Source organism: Alligator mississippiensis, chromosome 11 (genome assembly GCF_030867095.1).
Source record: "Alligator mississippiensis isolate rAllMis1 chromosome 11, rAllMis1, whole genome shotgun sequence".
In the NCBI taxonomy this organism is placed as follows: Eukaryota; Metazoa; Chordata; order Crocodylia; family Alligatoridae; genus Alligator; species Alligator mississippiensis.
The window spans coordinates 11,505,032-11,521,635 of NC_081834.1; the positions used below are offsets into that span (position 1 = coordinate 11,505,032).

Below are 16,604 nucleotides of genomic sequence, written 5' to 3' on the forward strand. Positions count from 1 at the left end.
GGGCTGCAGCCGAGAGGCTGAGGCCAAGGGCCAGGGGCTGGCGCGGGCTCCACCGGCTCTGGGGAAGTGCTCCGCTCCCCCGTACGAGGGCCGAGGAGTGGAGCACTTCCCCAGAGCTGGCAGAGCCTGCGCCAGCCCCCATCCCTGCCTAGCTTCACCTCGGGGAGGAGCCGCTGCCTTCCTCGAGTGAGGCTCTGCCAGCTCTGGGACACGTCCCCCAAGGCCATACCGGGGAGCGGAGCAGTGTCCCGGAGCCGGCAGAGCCTCACTCAGGGCAGGTAGTGGCTCCTCCCCAAGGTGAGGCAAGGCAGGGATGGAGGTTGGGGAGGGGGGCTGGCGCAGGATCCGCTGGCTCTGGGGAAGTGCTCCATGCCCCAGCCCTGATGCAGGGGAGCGGAGCACTTCCCTAGAGCCCACGCCAGGCTCCCACCCCAGCCTCTCCTGGTGCGTGGCCTTGAAAAGGCTGTGCGCAGCCACACTTTTAGTTGTGCACAGCTGTGCACACGTGCACCCTAGAGGGAACCTTGCTCCCCACCCATCCATGGCCCCATCCCAACTGCCCAGCCAAGCACCTTGCCTGCACGAGTCCTGCCCCTACAGTGAGCGCAGGGTGGATGGACTGAGGTGCCCAGGTAACAAGGCCAGGTCCGGCAGCTCTGGCTGCCAAGAGCCGCCACCATTGCAGCTGCCAAGAAACCGAGTCCAGGTGCCACCCGAGCCCCACCGCCCACCCGGAGGCAGCAAGACTGATTGCAATGCCATGGCCCAGACTGTCCCCCCCACACACCTGGGCTGAGTAGGACTGATGGACCTGCTTGCAGGCCAGACAAAATCCCTTAGCAGGCCAGATTTTGCCCGCCCCTGGGTTAGATGAATAAAGGGAATATTTAAGTTGAACAGCAAAAAATTTCAGTACGAGTCCAATTTATTGTGGATCTCCCCCACCCCCAAACAAAATGGTGGCATGCTATTTGGGCCATTAACAGAGCTGTTCAGAGTACTGCTGTCAAACAACCATGCATGGAAACAGGGTGAAAGTGACCCAACAATTTTTTGCCTCTGCTAATTTCTTTATTTCTGTAAAAAATACCAAAGCAAAGTGCCCAGTGGAGTTTCCTATTTTTCATAAATTGTTCATAGAGTTGGGGGACTCAGCTTGCTCTGTCCTGGACAAACACACTCACAGATGTATATTGAGAAGAAGGAACAGCTCCCCTTTAAAAACTTCCATCACTGAAAGCTCAGCTGTGACACTCCCATTTTTACAGGGATCATCACAGTTGGCTTGCCCATTGCTCCCTTCCTTCTCCTGCTTTGGAAACTTGAATTCAGCTGCCAGGTTTCCTAAACCATCCTCCCCAGCCACAAAACAAGAGGGTCAGTGAACCAGCAAGCCTCTACCCCATCCCAATCTACAGATGAAATGCTGTTCACAAAGAGCCTCAGAGCCCAAAGAGGTTACTTGAAACTACCTGAGGTTCTGACTCTTCCCCTTCTAGCTCCTTGAAGAGGTCTTCTGCTCCAAACTTCAGAATAGCTGTCAGCTCCTCTTTGTTGAAAGGATTTGAGCTGCAAGGAGGAAAGAGGAGGGAAACAAAGGTTAAAGTTGGATCTCTCAAAGGCACCAAGCCAACTCTCCAGCAGCATAAAAACACAGCTATGTTTCTCGCCATTTGCAAAGGTGCTTGGTGTGTGTTTTCCCCTGCACTAACGAAACCCTTGCCTCCTGTTCCCTGGCTCTCTCTTTCCGGCCTGCCAGGGGCCAGGAGTGCTGAGAAGGCAGCTGATATGACACCTAAATCTGTACTCTAAATCACAGCTTATCAAGTGGCAGTACTGAGTGCCTCCAAAGGGAAGAATTCCTGTGTTTGGAAGGTTATCTTTATTAAAGGCTTCAGGGGTGGGCTGAGGAGGATGAAATGAGGAAGAGCAAGCAGAGAAAGCTCTGGAAGGGATGGAGGCTGCCAAAAGGGAGGTATTATGCAGGTCTGGATTCCAGTGCCTTTATTACTCTCATGTCCTAAATCACTTAACAAATAAACTGAAGGGGAAAGGTGGGGAGACCCAGTAGCAAGGTAATCCAACAGCCTTCCCCACAGCCTCCTTCTCCTGAAGTTTGCAGGAGAAAACAACCCTTTCTCTTATACCTGCCCAACTATTTGGTCTTTCACAGAGAGCAACAACAGCTAGAGGAGATGACTACAGCTGCAAGGTTTGTGTGGCCACTTTCCCCCTCAGTTGCTCCAGCTGCAAAGGGGAAGTGACTAAGGATTACAATATTTAAATAGACATTCTGGTGAAGAGCCAGTGAAAGACTTCAGCTGATCCTAGTGGACTCCAGCTGTGGAATTAACATTCTTCACATATTAATGATTTGGGGGATCCTACAAGATAAAAATGTGCTAGCCATACAGGGGAGAAAGATGGAAAGACAGGAAAAGGAAAAGGAAGTAGAGAGAGACTGAATAGGAAACAAGAGAGGAGGAAATGCTCTTTATTTCCTGGCTAGCTTTGACACATCATGGGGCTTCTATACCAATGACTACATGAGCCAGAGTCAATGGCGAACTACCACCATTAGTGCTTTTCTGGCAGAAAAAACTATCCATGGACTACCCTGAGACTCTGTGAGAGTCATGCTGATTATTTCACACGATGCTCCTGTTTCCCTCTCCCTCCTCAGACACTTACTTGGATCTCCCAGAATTGTTATCCAGTACAGTCCGACCTGTGGTGTCCATACGCTGGATCACCAAATGATCCAACACCATCTTTTTCTTGGCCCTCTCGATGATCTCCTCTTCTACTGTTCCCTTTGTTACCAAGCGGTAAATGTTCACCTAAGGGGTAAGGAAAGAGAAGGGATATTTTATGGACCTGTAATATGTCTGGCCTAAACTACCCCGCAGCCTGTGCTACTTCCTAGGAGTCTCAGGGCACTTCCCAGAAGGCAGCAATAATGTGTCTGCAGATCTGCTTCTTGCAAAGAAGTGTTCTTTATTGTGCATCTAACCAGGTCACATAATACACATGCCTCTAAGCCTGGAGGGACCCTTATAATAATGAGTTGAAGGTCTGGTAGCTTTTTCACTGCAAACTATTTTACAGGGATTTAGACAGTAAGGAAACTGGTAAAGAACCTCTTGTGCCTTTAGCTCAAAAGGGACTTTTTCGCTAAGTCTGCTACAAGTCCAATAATGTGACTCTCTCTTTCATGGCTCTCAAATGTTGTGCATATGCCCCCCCTCATTGCCCCACCAAGACAGGCAAATGCAGCCCTGGTGAGACATGTGTTCTCTGCCCCACCAAAACCTATAGACCAAGACGGTTCTTGGCAGATCTCCAGAACACTTTCCACGCTGGAGTTTCTGTGATGTTCTGGAAAAATGTTACTCACAGATTTTATGGTCAGAGGGGGGCCAATTTTTGATCATATAGTTTGATTGCCTGAGTAGAACAAGCCAAGGAATTTCACCCAGCATCATGTCTATAATGAGTGAACTACAGCATTTACATATTAACAAGGCAGCACAAGTGAACCACAATAAAGTAGGTGGAATACATGGTCACTCTCTCTAGCCCCATATTTTGTTCTATCCAGAGATGTTCAACCGGCTTATCAAAGTTGGGAGGCCTCGACCTGGGGAGGCAGCTGATGTAGCCCTATCATCTGCCCGCAGTGTTGCCTCTTGGTCTCAGACTGGTCCTACATGTAGTGCACCCCAGCCCCAGCCCTGGCCTTGTGCACTGCTGGCAGCAGACAGGGCCTGTCCAGGGTATATAATGCATGTGGCAGCCAGAATGGACCAATCCTACACACTGGATCAGGCACAAAAGGCCAGTCTGTGGGCCCGGTCCAGCCCATAGGATCTGATGAGTTTGATTCCCCGGGCCTAGACCACTCCCTACTTGAGTCAACCACTGGATACCACAATTGCATGAGACCAAGACTGATAGGACATGTTTGCTAGTGGGCTGTAGTATTAATGCAAAATCTGCTAGGAAGCTTGCAAGCCCACTGAGAAAGTCTGGACCTGGCTTTGAGCAAAATCAAGCTTGATTTTTTGCATCTCAGTTTGAGTTTCCACAGATTCCTGGACCTGATGGGAAGGCTCAGATTCTTGGGAGTCCATGTAAAGGGGATATGTTGATGTTTTGTAGCATCTGCTGCACTATATCAACAGACTGAGTTCGCAGAGGTTCTGAACCAGGCAGCTAATCTGACCTGCTTCTTCTGTCCGATTCTGTGAGCCCGGGCCTGAGCCTGCAGGTCATTCTGGGGGTTCCAATCCGAGTCAAAGATCACCACGGTGTCTGCAGAAGCCAGGTTAATCCCCAGTCCACCAGCTCGTGTTGACAGCAGGAAACAGAAGTCCTGTGTACAATGCATGATAGGTTGGTACAGCTCTGCTTGCAAAAAAATAGGATTGGTTGCTTAAAACACGTATGTCCGAATGCCAGTAAAGGAATACAGCTTACAATACACCCGATAGGGACTTGCAAACTAGGCTGAAGAAGAGGAAGGTATAGTGCAGGGGCTGGCGACATTTTTGGGCAGAGTGCCAAAAGCGCCCACAACCTCAACTTGCAAGATGTTGGTGTGCCAGGGGCACATGGCAGGGGAGCCACAAGGGGCCTGATCCTTGTTGTGGCAGCACAACCCCTGCCCCTTCCCCACCATCCACCCCGTGGCGCACGTGCCAAGCAAAATGCCTTCATGTGTCATGCTCTGGCACCCGTGCCAGAGGCTGCCTACCCCTGGTGTAGTGGAATCTATAGTTTAGGAAGAAAGACTCGGTGCAGAACTAGAGAGATTCTCAAAGAGGGACTAGGGTGGGGAGGAGCAAGGGAGGGAATCCAGAGAGACCAGGACACTGGGAGGAGACAGGAGGGGAAGGACAGTGGGAGACTATTAGGTTTTGAGCATGAGGACAGCATGGTAGAAAGATCTTTTTCTCTTACGAGGGAGTGCAGAGAAGAATAGGGCAACAGAGAAGTCTGATGAGCTCAGAGACAAACAGGAAAGAGATGTAACGGCAGAAAGACTTCCCTTCTGCACACCGTTGACATGTCAATCCTAGCACTAATGGTCTTGCGGGGTGTGGTAGGAAATCAGGATCCCCTGACTGAAGCCACCTGCAGCCTGCAGAGAAGCTTGTCACTGCTGGTGGCTGCCATCTGACTTACAGTTAGCACCAAAGGGAAGACCCGGAGAGGAGATGTGTGACTGCAGAATCAGCCAGCAGGTGTCGCTACGGGCGGTGGAACAAGTGGCTCAAAAGGAAAGGCACCTTGGGTTGGCTGCTTCTGAAGGTCACACCAGGCAGCAGACAAACACATGCTCCTTTTCGTCACCTGGGACCCCCTCAATATGAGGTCAACCCCACACTAATCACACCTGACCTGACCGTCACTCTGAGGACTGCCCAAGTCATTGGCTGTGCCAGCCTGGCTCTCAGGGTCTCCTCCAGAGGGAGGAAAAAGCAAGTTTTAGGACACATGCCCGCTTTCCCCTTCTGCCAGCCCCCTGCCTGCATCACAGTCAGCTTTTCACCTTCGTTTTGAATAAGCTTCCTACTAGCACAAAGCACCCAGAGAAGTCTCCTTTCGCTCTTCTCAGCCCAGTCCTCAGGAATCACCAGCCTGGATTTCCAAGCAAGGTCTTGTTTTTTAGAGGGCTGGACTGAGTGGGGCATAAACAAGCCCGTGACGTGCACCTGGTCACACAGTGAGTCAGCAAGCAGGCCCAGAGGGAAGAGATCGCAACCCAGGAGCCTCTCTGCACCATAGCTCTAGCCTTAACCTTATCCTGCAGTCACCAGACCCCTCTGCCAGGCTGCGCTTCCAGCCATTGCCCACCCCCTCTCCCAACAGTTCAAACCCAGAGGTGAGTGTGCACCCTAGCAAAGTCAAGTCATTTTGTGACTGCTTCAGTGCCAGGACTGAGATGGGGAAACTCCAAGCAGCTTTGATCCTTGGTGGTCAGTGAGCATCCTGTCTGTACCTAACTAGACAGACCCCCTTGCTTTCTGTGGCTTTAGGGTGTTTATAACAAGCAATGCTGACAGCTGTAGGATACAAAACCTGCCAGTGCCATGCCCTTAATTGTACCCAGAGCCCTTTAAAAAAAAAGCCACAAACTCACTCCCACTCAGTAGCTATAAACTGCAGCTGCAGCTTAGCTGTGAACTCCCACAGATCAAGCGTCCTGCCCAGGTCCCCTGGCCGCCGTACCTCAGAGCCATCAGCGTTGAAGTGATCCAGAGCCTGCTTCCGGATCTCGCCTTTGATCGACCCGTCCAAGCGCTGCAAAGACCAACAGTAATGGTGAAAGGAAGGAAAGGAAAGGACCCCTAAAGAATCGCTGCCCCGAAGCTCTGGGAGCTCTGCAGGCTCCTGCCCTGCCTGCTGTCAGCTACAAGCTTTTAATCATTAAAAATAACTGCCAATTAAAAATAACTGCACTGCTATAACCTGACGTGCTGCGAGGGCAGGGGGACATGCTTAGACAGCAGTCACACGGTGGGTGACACGGCAGCTCTCGTTACAGGCTTCCCGCCAGGATCTCTGTATTTACAGCCCTCAGTGGGGTTTTAAGAATCAAGGCCTGCTTTGCAGGGAGGAGGGGCTTTATTGTACATTTGCCTGTGTAAAGTGTGTCCTTTTTAGCAAGCTCTGTGCACATGGACACTTGCATAATGTCTGGGCTGAAGGCTGTCAAGCCAGCATCCATCAAAGAGAAAAGGAGTGGACAGCCACACTAGCCAAGGGAGCCCATTCATGTTCCCACTCAAGCAGAAGGCAGCAAGCATATCCTGAAGGAATCAACTAACTGTACCACAAGGAGAAGCCCAGTCCAAAGCTCAAGACTCCCTGCTGAAACCACCCTGTGAGCAGACCAGAACTGTTCACATCCCTGGAAACTTCTAGCTCGAGATATATGCGCTGCAGAAACAATATGGGCATGTCTACATGTGCATTTAATGTGCAGTAAGTGGATTTTTAAGCCAGCATCTACCCGTGCAGGCGTTAAAGCACAATAATACTGTGTGTGGACCGACTTGGGAGTAAAGTTAGTCCCAAGTCAGTCCACACACATATACACACACGCACTATTACTGCGCAGTAACGTGTCTACAGGTGCGTTACTGCACAGTAACTACTCAGGCATAAATTTGCTACCTGCATCATGTAGCAAATTTACACCCAAGTTGGCATAAGTCACCATAATTACAAGTCACAGTACGGGTGCGCATGTGTAGGCATGTGCCCGTACTATGCAGTAGTTTTTGGTTACTGCACAATAACCTAATTACTGTGCAGTAAGTGTGCATGTGTAGACGCACCCACTATGGAGGAAAAGATTTCTCTGGAAACCACATGGCATTCTGGTAATCAAGGTCAACAGAACAGACCACTGAATTGACACACTGAACTTTCCACCATACCTGGGTTTCATATGTGATGAGTAATAAGGACAACATGAATAACAGCACTCAGCTCTTCAACAAAGCTTTAAATGGAAGTCAGTAACATTATCTCCATATTACAGGTGGGGAAACTGAGGTAAAGGGAAATGGTGTCGCTGGCTCCAAGATCAACCAAGCAGGCCAACAAAAAAGCCAGGAACTAAGCCTAGATCTCCTAATCCTAGCTCAGCTATCTATCCTCTGCACCACCCAGTCTATGCAGTGCTCATTCCTTTAACCCAATTAGCACTTTGCAATGGGGGAATATGATGGCATTTCCCAGTTCATACAAGAGACTTTTGCTTTAGTACCAGCTACCAATCTCTGAGAATCTGGGCACTCAAAATGGCCCATGCTCTTGATCTGCCCTTTCCAGTTAACCAGTGTACAACTGCTTGCAGTCCTCACCTGAAAAGGGTAGTGCTTGATAGCCAAGTACTCTGCCAAGATGTCCAGCATCCTCACCATCTGAGAGAAGATCAGGACTCTGTTACCCCTCTCACGCAGCCTGGTCAGCAGCTTGTCCAAGAGAATTAGCTTTCCACTGCTCCTGATCAGAGACTAAAGAAGTAACAGTCATTCCAGCTGATCCTTCCAACCATTCCCCTGTAAGTCCCGTACAGACCCAACACATACAGGGTAACGTTTCCCTCATGACACCAACTACATCATACAGCTTTGCAGTGCAAATCAAAACACATCTGTTCAAAGTAGTCTAACTGTCAAACTCAGATCTGGTGTTATATGCCCATCCTACCCTAGATGACCAGTTTAAACAGGCACAGGGTCTTCCCAAAGCAAGGGGGAAGGCTGGACAAAGAGTAGCTTGGCTGTGGAGAGAAAACAGATTTCCAGCAAGTGGAGGCCAAAGTACTTGCAAAACTTTTCTTTGGCATAAGTGTGGAAGTAAGGGGGGAGGAAAGGAGAAAGCCAAACAACTACGCACCAGCAGTATCTCAGAGCCATTCTCCCTCTCATTTTCCTCTGGAGGTTTGATGAGATAGCAATGGTTGCAGCACTTCTTCAGCTCCATCACAATATTTAGGAAGCCAGATGTGCTGCCCCTTGTCCCTTTAGAAAGAGCCTTGTAATTTCTGGTCAAAATCCATCTGCAGGCAGAAGAAAACAAAAAAACATTTCAGTGGGGAGAGAGACAGACAGACTTGTGTCCTCAGGAAAAATACCTTTGAGAGACATTTTTGCTCCGGCACCAGTTTCCCCAATGTCTCTCCATTTCATTTCTCCCCCATGACACTTCTGCTTGCACTTCACCTGAGATCCCAATGCTGCTCTCTCTGAACTTCTTTAACAGTAAAGAACATGGAGCTTCACAGAAATGAAAAGTGTGTGGTCTCTCCCCTGCAAAGTTGACCAGCTAAATTCTATCACTGCCCTCTCTTCAAAAAAACCAGCATGTCTGTGAATTACAATGTCCATCCAAACACAGGTGACCTGGGTACAAGATGCTATGCCATCTTTCCCAGCTTCTTACTAGGATGTCTCCTCTGCTGAAGCAGGCTGCCAATCATACTGTGTTTAGCAGATTTTGGGTAAAGAACGATCCACTAGGCACTAATGAAGAAGCCCAAACCCACATCTACTGGTCACTGTCAGTAACTCAGAAAGTAACTTACTTATAATACTGCTTCTGCAGGGCAGACATTTCCACCCGGAGAATCTGCTCCACTTTGGCTGGCAGGGATTTTTCCACATCCTTCTTCACCCTGCGCAGGAGAAAAGGCTCCAGGACTTTGTGAAGACTCTGGTAGCCGTTCTCTCTCCCTTTCCCATGATCATCTTCAAAATCCTCCCAGAACTCAAACCTGATGGTACAATTTAGGAGTTGGGGGTTAGAAAGCCTCTTGGCTTGCCATCTCATTATCTGCCCTTATAGACTATGCCTACCAGTTGAGGAGTCGCAACTGAATCAAAAGCAATGTACTCAGTGCCCCTGTGAGTGAGCGGCACAATTGCTTTCTTATAGCAGAGTAAAATGAAGACAGGCTAAGTGGCTTGCCCAAGACAACAAATGGCAAAGTTGAATACGGTGCTAACCTTAGCTTCCTATTCTAATCACTGTACAAATCAGCCTTCATTGATGAACCATGTCTCCTGGACGAGGGACCAGAATTTTAGCTGCATACAATGCATCACCATTCACTCCAGCAAACAAAAGTAGGGTTACCAAATAAATACGGTTAATGATCTCTAGTGTGTAAATATAAATATGAATCATCTTCCAAAATAAAGATATTACTAAAAACGTTAGCCAAAAAATCACCATTCAGCATAGCATTTGCAGACACTAGTCTCCTTTTCACAACTTTTGAGGTTAGCCTGGAAACCTAACATTTACTCTGATCAGGTCAGGTACTACTGAATAAATATGGGTCTTTGCAATACTACCCTACCATCCCTTCCTTCCAGTCCAGATTTCTTCTGTGATTTTTGGTTTCCAAGCCAACTACTATCAACACCTCATCTGTCCTTAATAGTTTTCCTCCCAGTGGTATGCAGAAGGATACACCACTGAGCTGTAACCACTTTGGGGTGTAATGTGTCAGTCGTTGAAGAGCCTGACCCAAAGCCAGCTGGAGCCAATGGGAGACTGAATGGTGACCAGAAACAATTTGACACAAAAACTGAAATCCTTCAGTCGGTCTCAGACACAGTGCTTCCCCTAGCAAGCTGCAATCTGTGCCAGAACATATTGCAGAGAGACCTATTTAGCCATGTTAGTGGGCAGTCAGTCAGAAGCCAGAGCAGATATGCACCTTCATACACTAAATAAGATACATATCTAGAGAGGGAATATGCTTTCATGAACCCAAGTTCACTTCATCAGTTGCTGAAGTATGCGCATATTAAAAACATAACCCCCCACCATCCTCCAAACATCTTTTTCACATTTTTTCAAAAGTGCCTGTACCAAATTAATTAGCTGGAAGGCAACATTTTCAAAAATGCCGAGTCCCATTATCAAAACTGCCTTAAGCGCATGGACCCTCAATCTCATTGAAAAGCCGTTTTGAAAATGGGACATGCATTTTTTAAAACGTTACCCTGGATCTCTGTGACACTATACTTGATCTCCTGAATTAAAAGCACAGACTCTCTCACATTCCCCCGCTCTGGGCTACCCAGTGCTTATGTGACAGCAGGTTTTGTATTTGCCACAGTCCTCCCTAAAAAGGATCTGGTTTTACTCCATTTTAAAAGTCAATTTCTTTCTGCTCTCTCCATCTTTTCGTAAGAGCTCCTCAGGAAACTGAAAACCTGCCCATTTGCACTTGGCAGAGACTGACTCGTTCATCTCTTCTTTTTGCAATCCAGCAAGAGCTGCTTTTGGGGTTGTTTTTGGAATCGGCATTACATGTTTTATGCACGTGCTAACTTCCCTCTTCCAACCTCTGCTCTAACTCTATTCACACTTCATTCACAGGTGTGCATGCTTTTCCAAAGCTACTCCATGCTGTACACTTTCATGTCTAGTTAAGAAAGTGGCTTGGACACATGCTGTTTTCTCCTGAAGTACACAACAAGACTTACTTCTCTGGCATAATAAAGTGCAGCAGTGACCAGAGCTCCTTGAGAGAATTCTGCAGTGGGGTCCCAGTGATCAACAGCCTGTGATTGGACTTGAAATCAATCAGAGTTTTATACAGCAGAGAGTCATCATTCTTCAGTCGATGGGCTTCGTCCACTCCCAAAAAGGCCCAGCTAATGCTGCCCAGGACAGCCTGGAGCAAAAAACAAAGCCAAAGGATACACCAGATTAGACAAGCACCATAAGCATTTGGCTTAACCTCTCTGTGCACCTAATCTCAGCCATGTAATCCCATTATGTGCTAGTGCAATTCTTATACCATGCATGGTGTTTGGGCACCTACTGATTTCAGGAACTCTTGAAAAGAAGTTATTTTATTATCTTGTCTTTGACAGAGAGACGCCCCACAGCAATTATGATTCCACTTAAATGGGACAGAAATGTTTAAAATTAGCATGCTATCTAATGCCCCAAACTTAAGGGCTGTAAGCAGGTCACTTCTCTTTCCATTTTAACCAGGGGAGTTGGTTCTGTTATTCGTGCTTCAGGACAGTTTCATTTTTCATGAAACAAACACAACAAATCCCAAATGCTCTGTCCTCCCTGGATATTAGAAGAGCCACTTTTCACTCCCTGCCCCATCCCTCCTCACTTCCGGAAGCTTGAAAAGGCCCCGGTGGGTCACTCGCTCTTTAGTAAAATGCCCCACAGCTGTACATCCTTAACAGGGCTGTCTGCTGCTTCTTAAGAGGACAGGCCACCTGTTACAAGGGCTTTTCTGCAACAGACTGGCTTTAAATCTTCTAAGTTCCTACAGCACACCTCTCCCCTACACCTACTTATCCCCCTTTAATCCACCCCTATGAGCACAGATTAACCCAAGCAAAGCAAGCCCAGATTTCATGATGATGGGTGCATTATTTGTGTGTGTAACGGTAAACACTGTGATTCCCACTGTGTCCTATCGCATGAACACTATATTCTCTGTTTTTAGTAGACCAAGTAAAAGCAAGCAACATCTACAGGTTCTCAGCCACCACAGAGGACACAGCTCTGGATCATGGCTGGATGCTTTACTCACAGCAGAAGTCACAGGGTTATGCACAATAAAGAAGTCCACATAAACACCTCTTTGCTTGTTACACACCTTATCTTTGAGGAGGATCTCGTACGTTGTGATGAGCACGTTGAATTTCAACCTTTTTGTCTGAGCATGGATCCACTCATATTCACGGATCTGAGAGGGGAGATGACAAAGCTGAGCAAAGACAGGTCTACAGTTGACTGCCTTCCTTCAGAACCATCCTTCTCTCCGAATCAGAAAAGCCCAACATTTGCTTCCCTCAAAAAAGTCTTCCATTTTCTATAGACAAAGTGGGGCCACAGCAAGGCACCTGCCAGTTTACCCACAGGCAGACAAATGACTCCCTAAAACCTTGGGTTTGCACGCTTAGTCTCCTGAACCTGAACATGCAACTGTGCTTTCCGATTCCTTCATCAGCAGCAATAAATGTGTGCAAGGTCAGAACGTAGCTGGCAATCCAATGAATGCTCCAGTGTGCTCTGTTCAGCAATGCTGGCTTGGAGTTGCACTGAGGTACTGAGCAAAAACACTGGTTCAGTCAGCAAACGAAGCAGGTTAATTAGCTGGCTAAATCAACCCAGAGTCAACAAGTTCAGTAACAAGGGACCAGTTTTCTTTTAACGAGACACATTTTTCTGGCCTCATGTATATTTTAGTGCCATAGCTGCAGAAGCCTGTAAAATTTGTAACACCATATGACCACCCCTTCTTTGTAAGATCCACAGGAATCCCACTGTAATCTATACACCTTACAACTGTTCTTGCAGAGAAGGTAATGCAACTGGGTAGGCCTCCGCAGGGTGAGCTGCTAAAGGATGGTCTTAATTCACTAGTCTCTATTAATTTGACACTTGCGGTCCCATCATGAATCACAACCTGCAGCTTTTCTATACTGCCCAATAAAATTGCATCTTTCTCTACCTTGTTGCTCAAATAGTAAGACTGCACATCTACAGTCAGCAGGTTGCAAACCACTGTAAATATTAAGCCTCAAGACTCTTTATGGGAGACAACTATTATATATATTTTCCTGATAGTAAAACTAAGGCAAAGTCTTTTAAACTCATACGTGGTCTCAAGGTTATGCCAGCCAGGGTGTCATAACGTACACACACTGCAACAAATTCTAGTGCAGTTTGCCTTTCCATAGAGGATCATGCTAGCTCTGATCTATCTAAGCAAGCTACACTGCGGCTGTTGTTCTACCCACCCCTACGCCTCTGTTCACGCACCGTATTCCTGCTCATCAGATCTCCTATGTACACGACCACATTTATCTCCGGTGCCCAGACTTCAAACTCTCTCTGCCATGAGGTGAGAGTAGACAAAGGTACCACTATTAGAAAGGGGCCGTACAACTGATGCTGATGGAAGAGATAGGAGAGGAATGATATTGTCTGGATAGTCTTCCCCAAGCCCATTTCATCAGCCAGGATCACACTGTTGTTCCTGAGACGGAGAACAGAAAACATATATATATACATATATATATAGTTGTAGCATCAGGCTACAACCGATTTACTATGCACCAACAGGGATATAAACAATGAGAGAGATTGAAAGGTGTACATTGCAAAACGCCATTTGAACGCTGGCTGGAAAAGCCCAGAAGAATCCACATTATACTGTACTACAGAGAAACTACTTCCGAGTGACGAGGTCAAAGCATGGGCCACATTCACACAAAATTGGAAAATAAACACCAAGCCAAAAGAAGAAAAAGAAGCCTGTGGGCTAGCGTGGAATAGAGTTTCAAAGGGGCTAGCTCAAGCTCGCCAAGAGAGAGATTCAGCTTTTCTCATTTGATTGAGGAATATGGGATTGGACCAGGCCACTGGACTATCAAACTTCAGGGTCCATCTCCACAGCAGTGGCTCACCCACCTCTCCATACAGCCAAGTGGATGATGCTGGGAATAAGGAGGGGGGAAAAAACAAATGAGACAGCAGTGCTGGGAATATGCCTCCTCGTGTACCCATGCTCAAAGTGCAATGGGGTTCCCCTCTTAGTTTTGGGAGCTGTTTTTTTCCTCTTTCAGTTCATAATAAAAAAAATTCCCTTTTTGCAAAAAGGCCTAGGTAGTGTTGCTGGAGGGATGTGAGATCCTTGAGAGCCTTAACTTTTAAGGTGCAAGAAGCAGGTTAGGTGAAGACAAAGATATAAATACCATAGGGCCACATCCTGGTGTGGTGCAACAGAGATACATCAGAAAGGGATGTGGCCCAATGTCTCAAAAAAATAAAATAAAAATAAAACTAATGCTGCAGCCCCAGACAAAACTAGAGTATTACTTAACCAGATTACCACATCGTCTGCACATACTTGCACCACGAGTGAGCAAGCCAGTTGAGGCCTTCCAGCTGGTAATCTCGGAGCTCCAGGTTCTCGCCACCAATATAAGAAGGTTGTTTCTTCAAGGCAACAAACCTAGGTCTCTGCTTCAGCACCTAAAAAGGCAGAATCTTTAAGCTTGCAGTAGGAATAAGGGCTTCAGACTCAATGCACAAAAACAGTACTTCTTACTGTGACACACGTGTGAGTACGTATGCAAAGGTAATTCTGAGTACTCATATCAGCAACAACAGCTTCCTCACACACTTCTGCCCGAGCTCAGACATTCAGAGCCACAATCCAACCCGCCAAGGAAACCCTGTAAAGCTGCGATGTGTAACCCACACTGACCAGACCTTCACCATATCTCTGCCTCCTGCTCTCTCATTCTACCTCTTTTATCCCATCTCCCATTTTCCATTCTCATTCCTTCCATTTTATCTATTTTGCCAAATCCCAACCTCCCCTTTTTCTTGGGCATGTTGTCACATTTCTAAAACACCTTTTTCTCTGAGAATTATGAAGCGCGTTACAAGCATTAATGAAGTTTCATATTCCACCCCACCCGCACCCCATGGCGTACATAAGTGTCACTGTTCCAATTTACAGATGGAGTAGCCAAGATACAAAAGGGATGCATCTCTCTAGCTACTGTGACAGACAGTACAAGAACAGCTAGCATTCATTCAAAAGCATTTCTAAACACTGACATGGCACTAAGCAGGGATCTTTTCTTCCCACAGAGAAACATGGCATTTACATGCCATGCTCCATTTCAAATTAAGAGAAGATGCAGCAGGTAAAACGTGTTTTCTCAGGGAGCCAGGATGAGAACTCTATTACGCTCACCTCCCACCAAAATAGAGCTGGGTTATTTCAGTTATAAACACCAGTTAACTCCTGCCAGGTCCTGACGATGCAATCTATGCTGGCATGGCCCTGGCAAACTGGAGAGGCATCACATAAAGCCCCAAAGGAGGGAGACGATTCTTTGTATTGCTGAGCATAACAACATTCAGTTCTGACTAGTTCAGAGCCACCAAGAGCACTAAACAAAGCTGTCTAAAACACCATGCCCTGGTGTGGCAAATGTGCTCCAGCTCAAAACTACAGTACCTCATGTACAGATGCACGGCAATACAGGGCCCCAGGATAGGGCCTTACAAACATACTCTCTGCCACGCAATGCATGTAGTAAAACAAAAGACATCCTTTGATAACAATCACTAGTGGCAGATGATAAACTTAAGGAGCAGAGCTGCCACTGGACTTAGCGCTAACTCCACCCCATCTGCCTACTTAGTACGAAAGAGCTCCCGGAAGAAAGTCCCAGGCCCTGTTTTCCAGGGTAAGTGACCTGTCTTGAGAATCAGGATAAGGCACTAAAACAAACGCAGAGAACCCCTGAACAAAGAAACTGACCTGTGGGAGGGGGAAAGGGGACTGGGACGTGCTGGGAACATCTTGCTTTTCTGCTCCAAACCCCCGCCGAATGCCCTGAGAAAACCGGAAGAGACCTAGATCCAGCACTTAGCAAGCAGACAGCAGGGAAGAAAGCGCACCTTGCAATCCCGCGTGGGAATGTTTTTGGAGTTGTTGCGATTGTTGAAGCTGTCGATGCAGTGTTGGAATTTCTTGCTGATCAGAGCCTCGTCTTCCCAGCTGCATTCTGCGTATGGCAGCCCCATCCACTTGCACAGATACTCAGGATCGGTAGAGGATGTTTTCCGACTGTGAGCTACAGCACAGAAACAAAACACCGTGAGCAAGAAGAGACCAAGACAGGGATGCTATCAACTGCTGCCACTGCAAGACAGGACATGAATGAGAGCCCAGCACATAAGAAAGGGAATTAAAGGCCACTTTACCTGGGAATTCAGAATGTCCCGTTGCAGACTTGTTGGTTTTCATAGCTATGTTTACAGAAGCAATAAAAGAAGGACTTTAGTGTCTGAACAGCCAGAAGAAAGGGCAAACAAGATATTGTGGAGCTCCCATAGTTATACTAACAGTTTTTTTTAATCTCTTCAATATATTCAAAGATTGTTAAAACACAACAGTCAGTTCTTCATGTCTAGTTTCCAAAGGCACCAGGCAGCCCCCACTAAATCGGCATTACATTACTAACTTACTCAATAACTGACCCAGCCACAATTTGTCACTAGGCACAAAA

General features: G+C 47.2%; 1 protein-coding gene across 10 annotated transcripts in view; it reads right to left on the reverse strand.

The window, feature by feature from the left end:
• Nucleotides 1-16,604, reverse strand: part of CHD2 (chromodomain helicase DNA binding protein 2) — a 76,029-nt gene that overhangs the window by 25,595 nt on the left and 33,830 nt on the right. For 7 of the 10 annotated variants that reach the window (XM_059714578.1, XM_059714576.1, XM_059714575.1 and 4 more), the window contains 13 exons: nt 16,300-16,344; nt 15,994-16,169; nt 14,405-14,547; nt 13,333-13,549; nt 12,164-12,253; nt 11,019-11,209; nt 9,104-9,292; nt 8,416-8,578; nt 7,878-8,030; nt 6,235-6,306; nt 4,226-4,375; nt 2,692-2,840; nt 1,473-1,569 (listed from right to left, as the gene is read on the reverse strand). In XM_059714578.1, coding sequence (XP_059570561.1) covers nt 1,473-1,569; nt 2,692-2,840; nt 4,226-4,375; nt 6,235-6,306; nt 7,878-8,030; nt 8,416-8,578; nt 9,104-9,292; nt 11,019-11,209; nt 12,164-12,253; nt 13,333-13,549; nt 14,405-14,547; nt 15,994-16,169; nt 16,300-16,344 — 1,835 coding nt within the window. The remainder of the gene's footprint in view (nt 1-1,472; nt 1,570-2,691; nt 2,841-4,225; nt 4,376-6,234; nt 6,307-7,877; nt 8,031-8,415; nt 8,579-9,103; nt 9,293-11,018; nt 11,210-12,163; nt 12,254-13,332; nt 13,550-14,404; nt 14,548-15,993; nt 16,170-16,299; nt 16,345-16,604) is intronic. The other 3 variants (XM_019477553.2, XM_019477551.2, XM_006265406.4) reach the window with 1 other exon arrangement.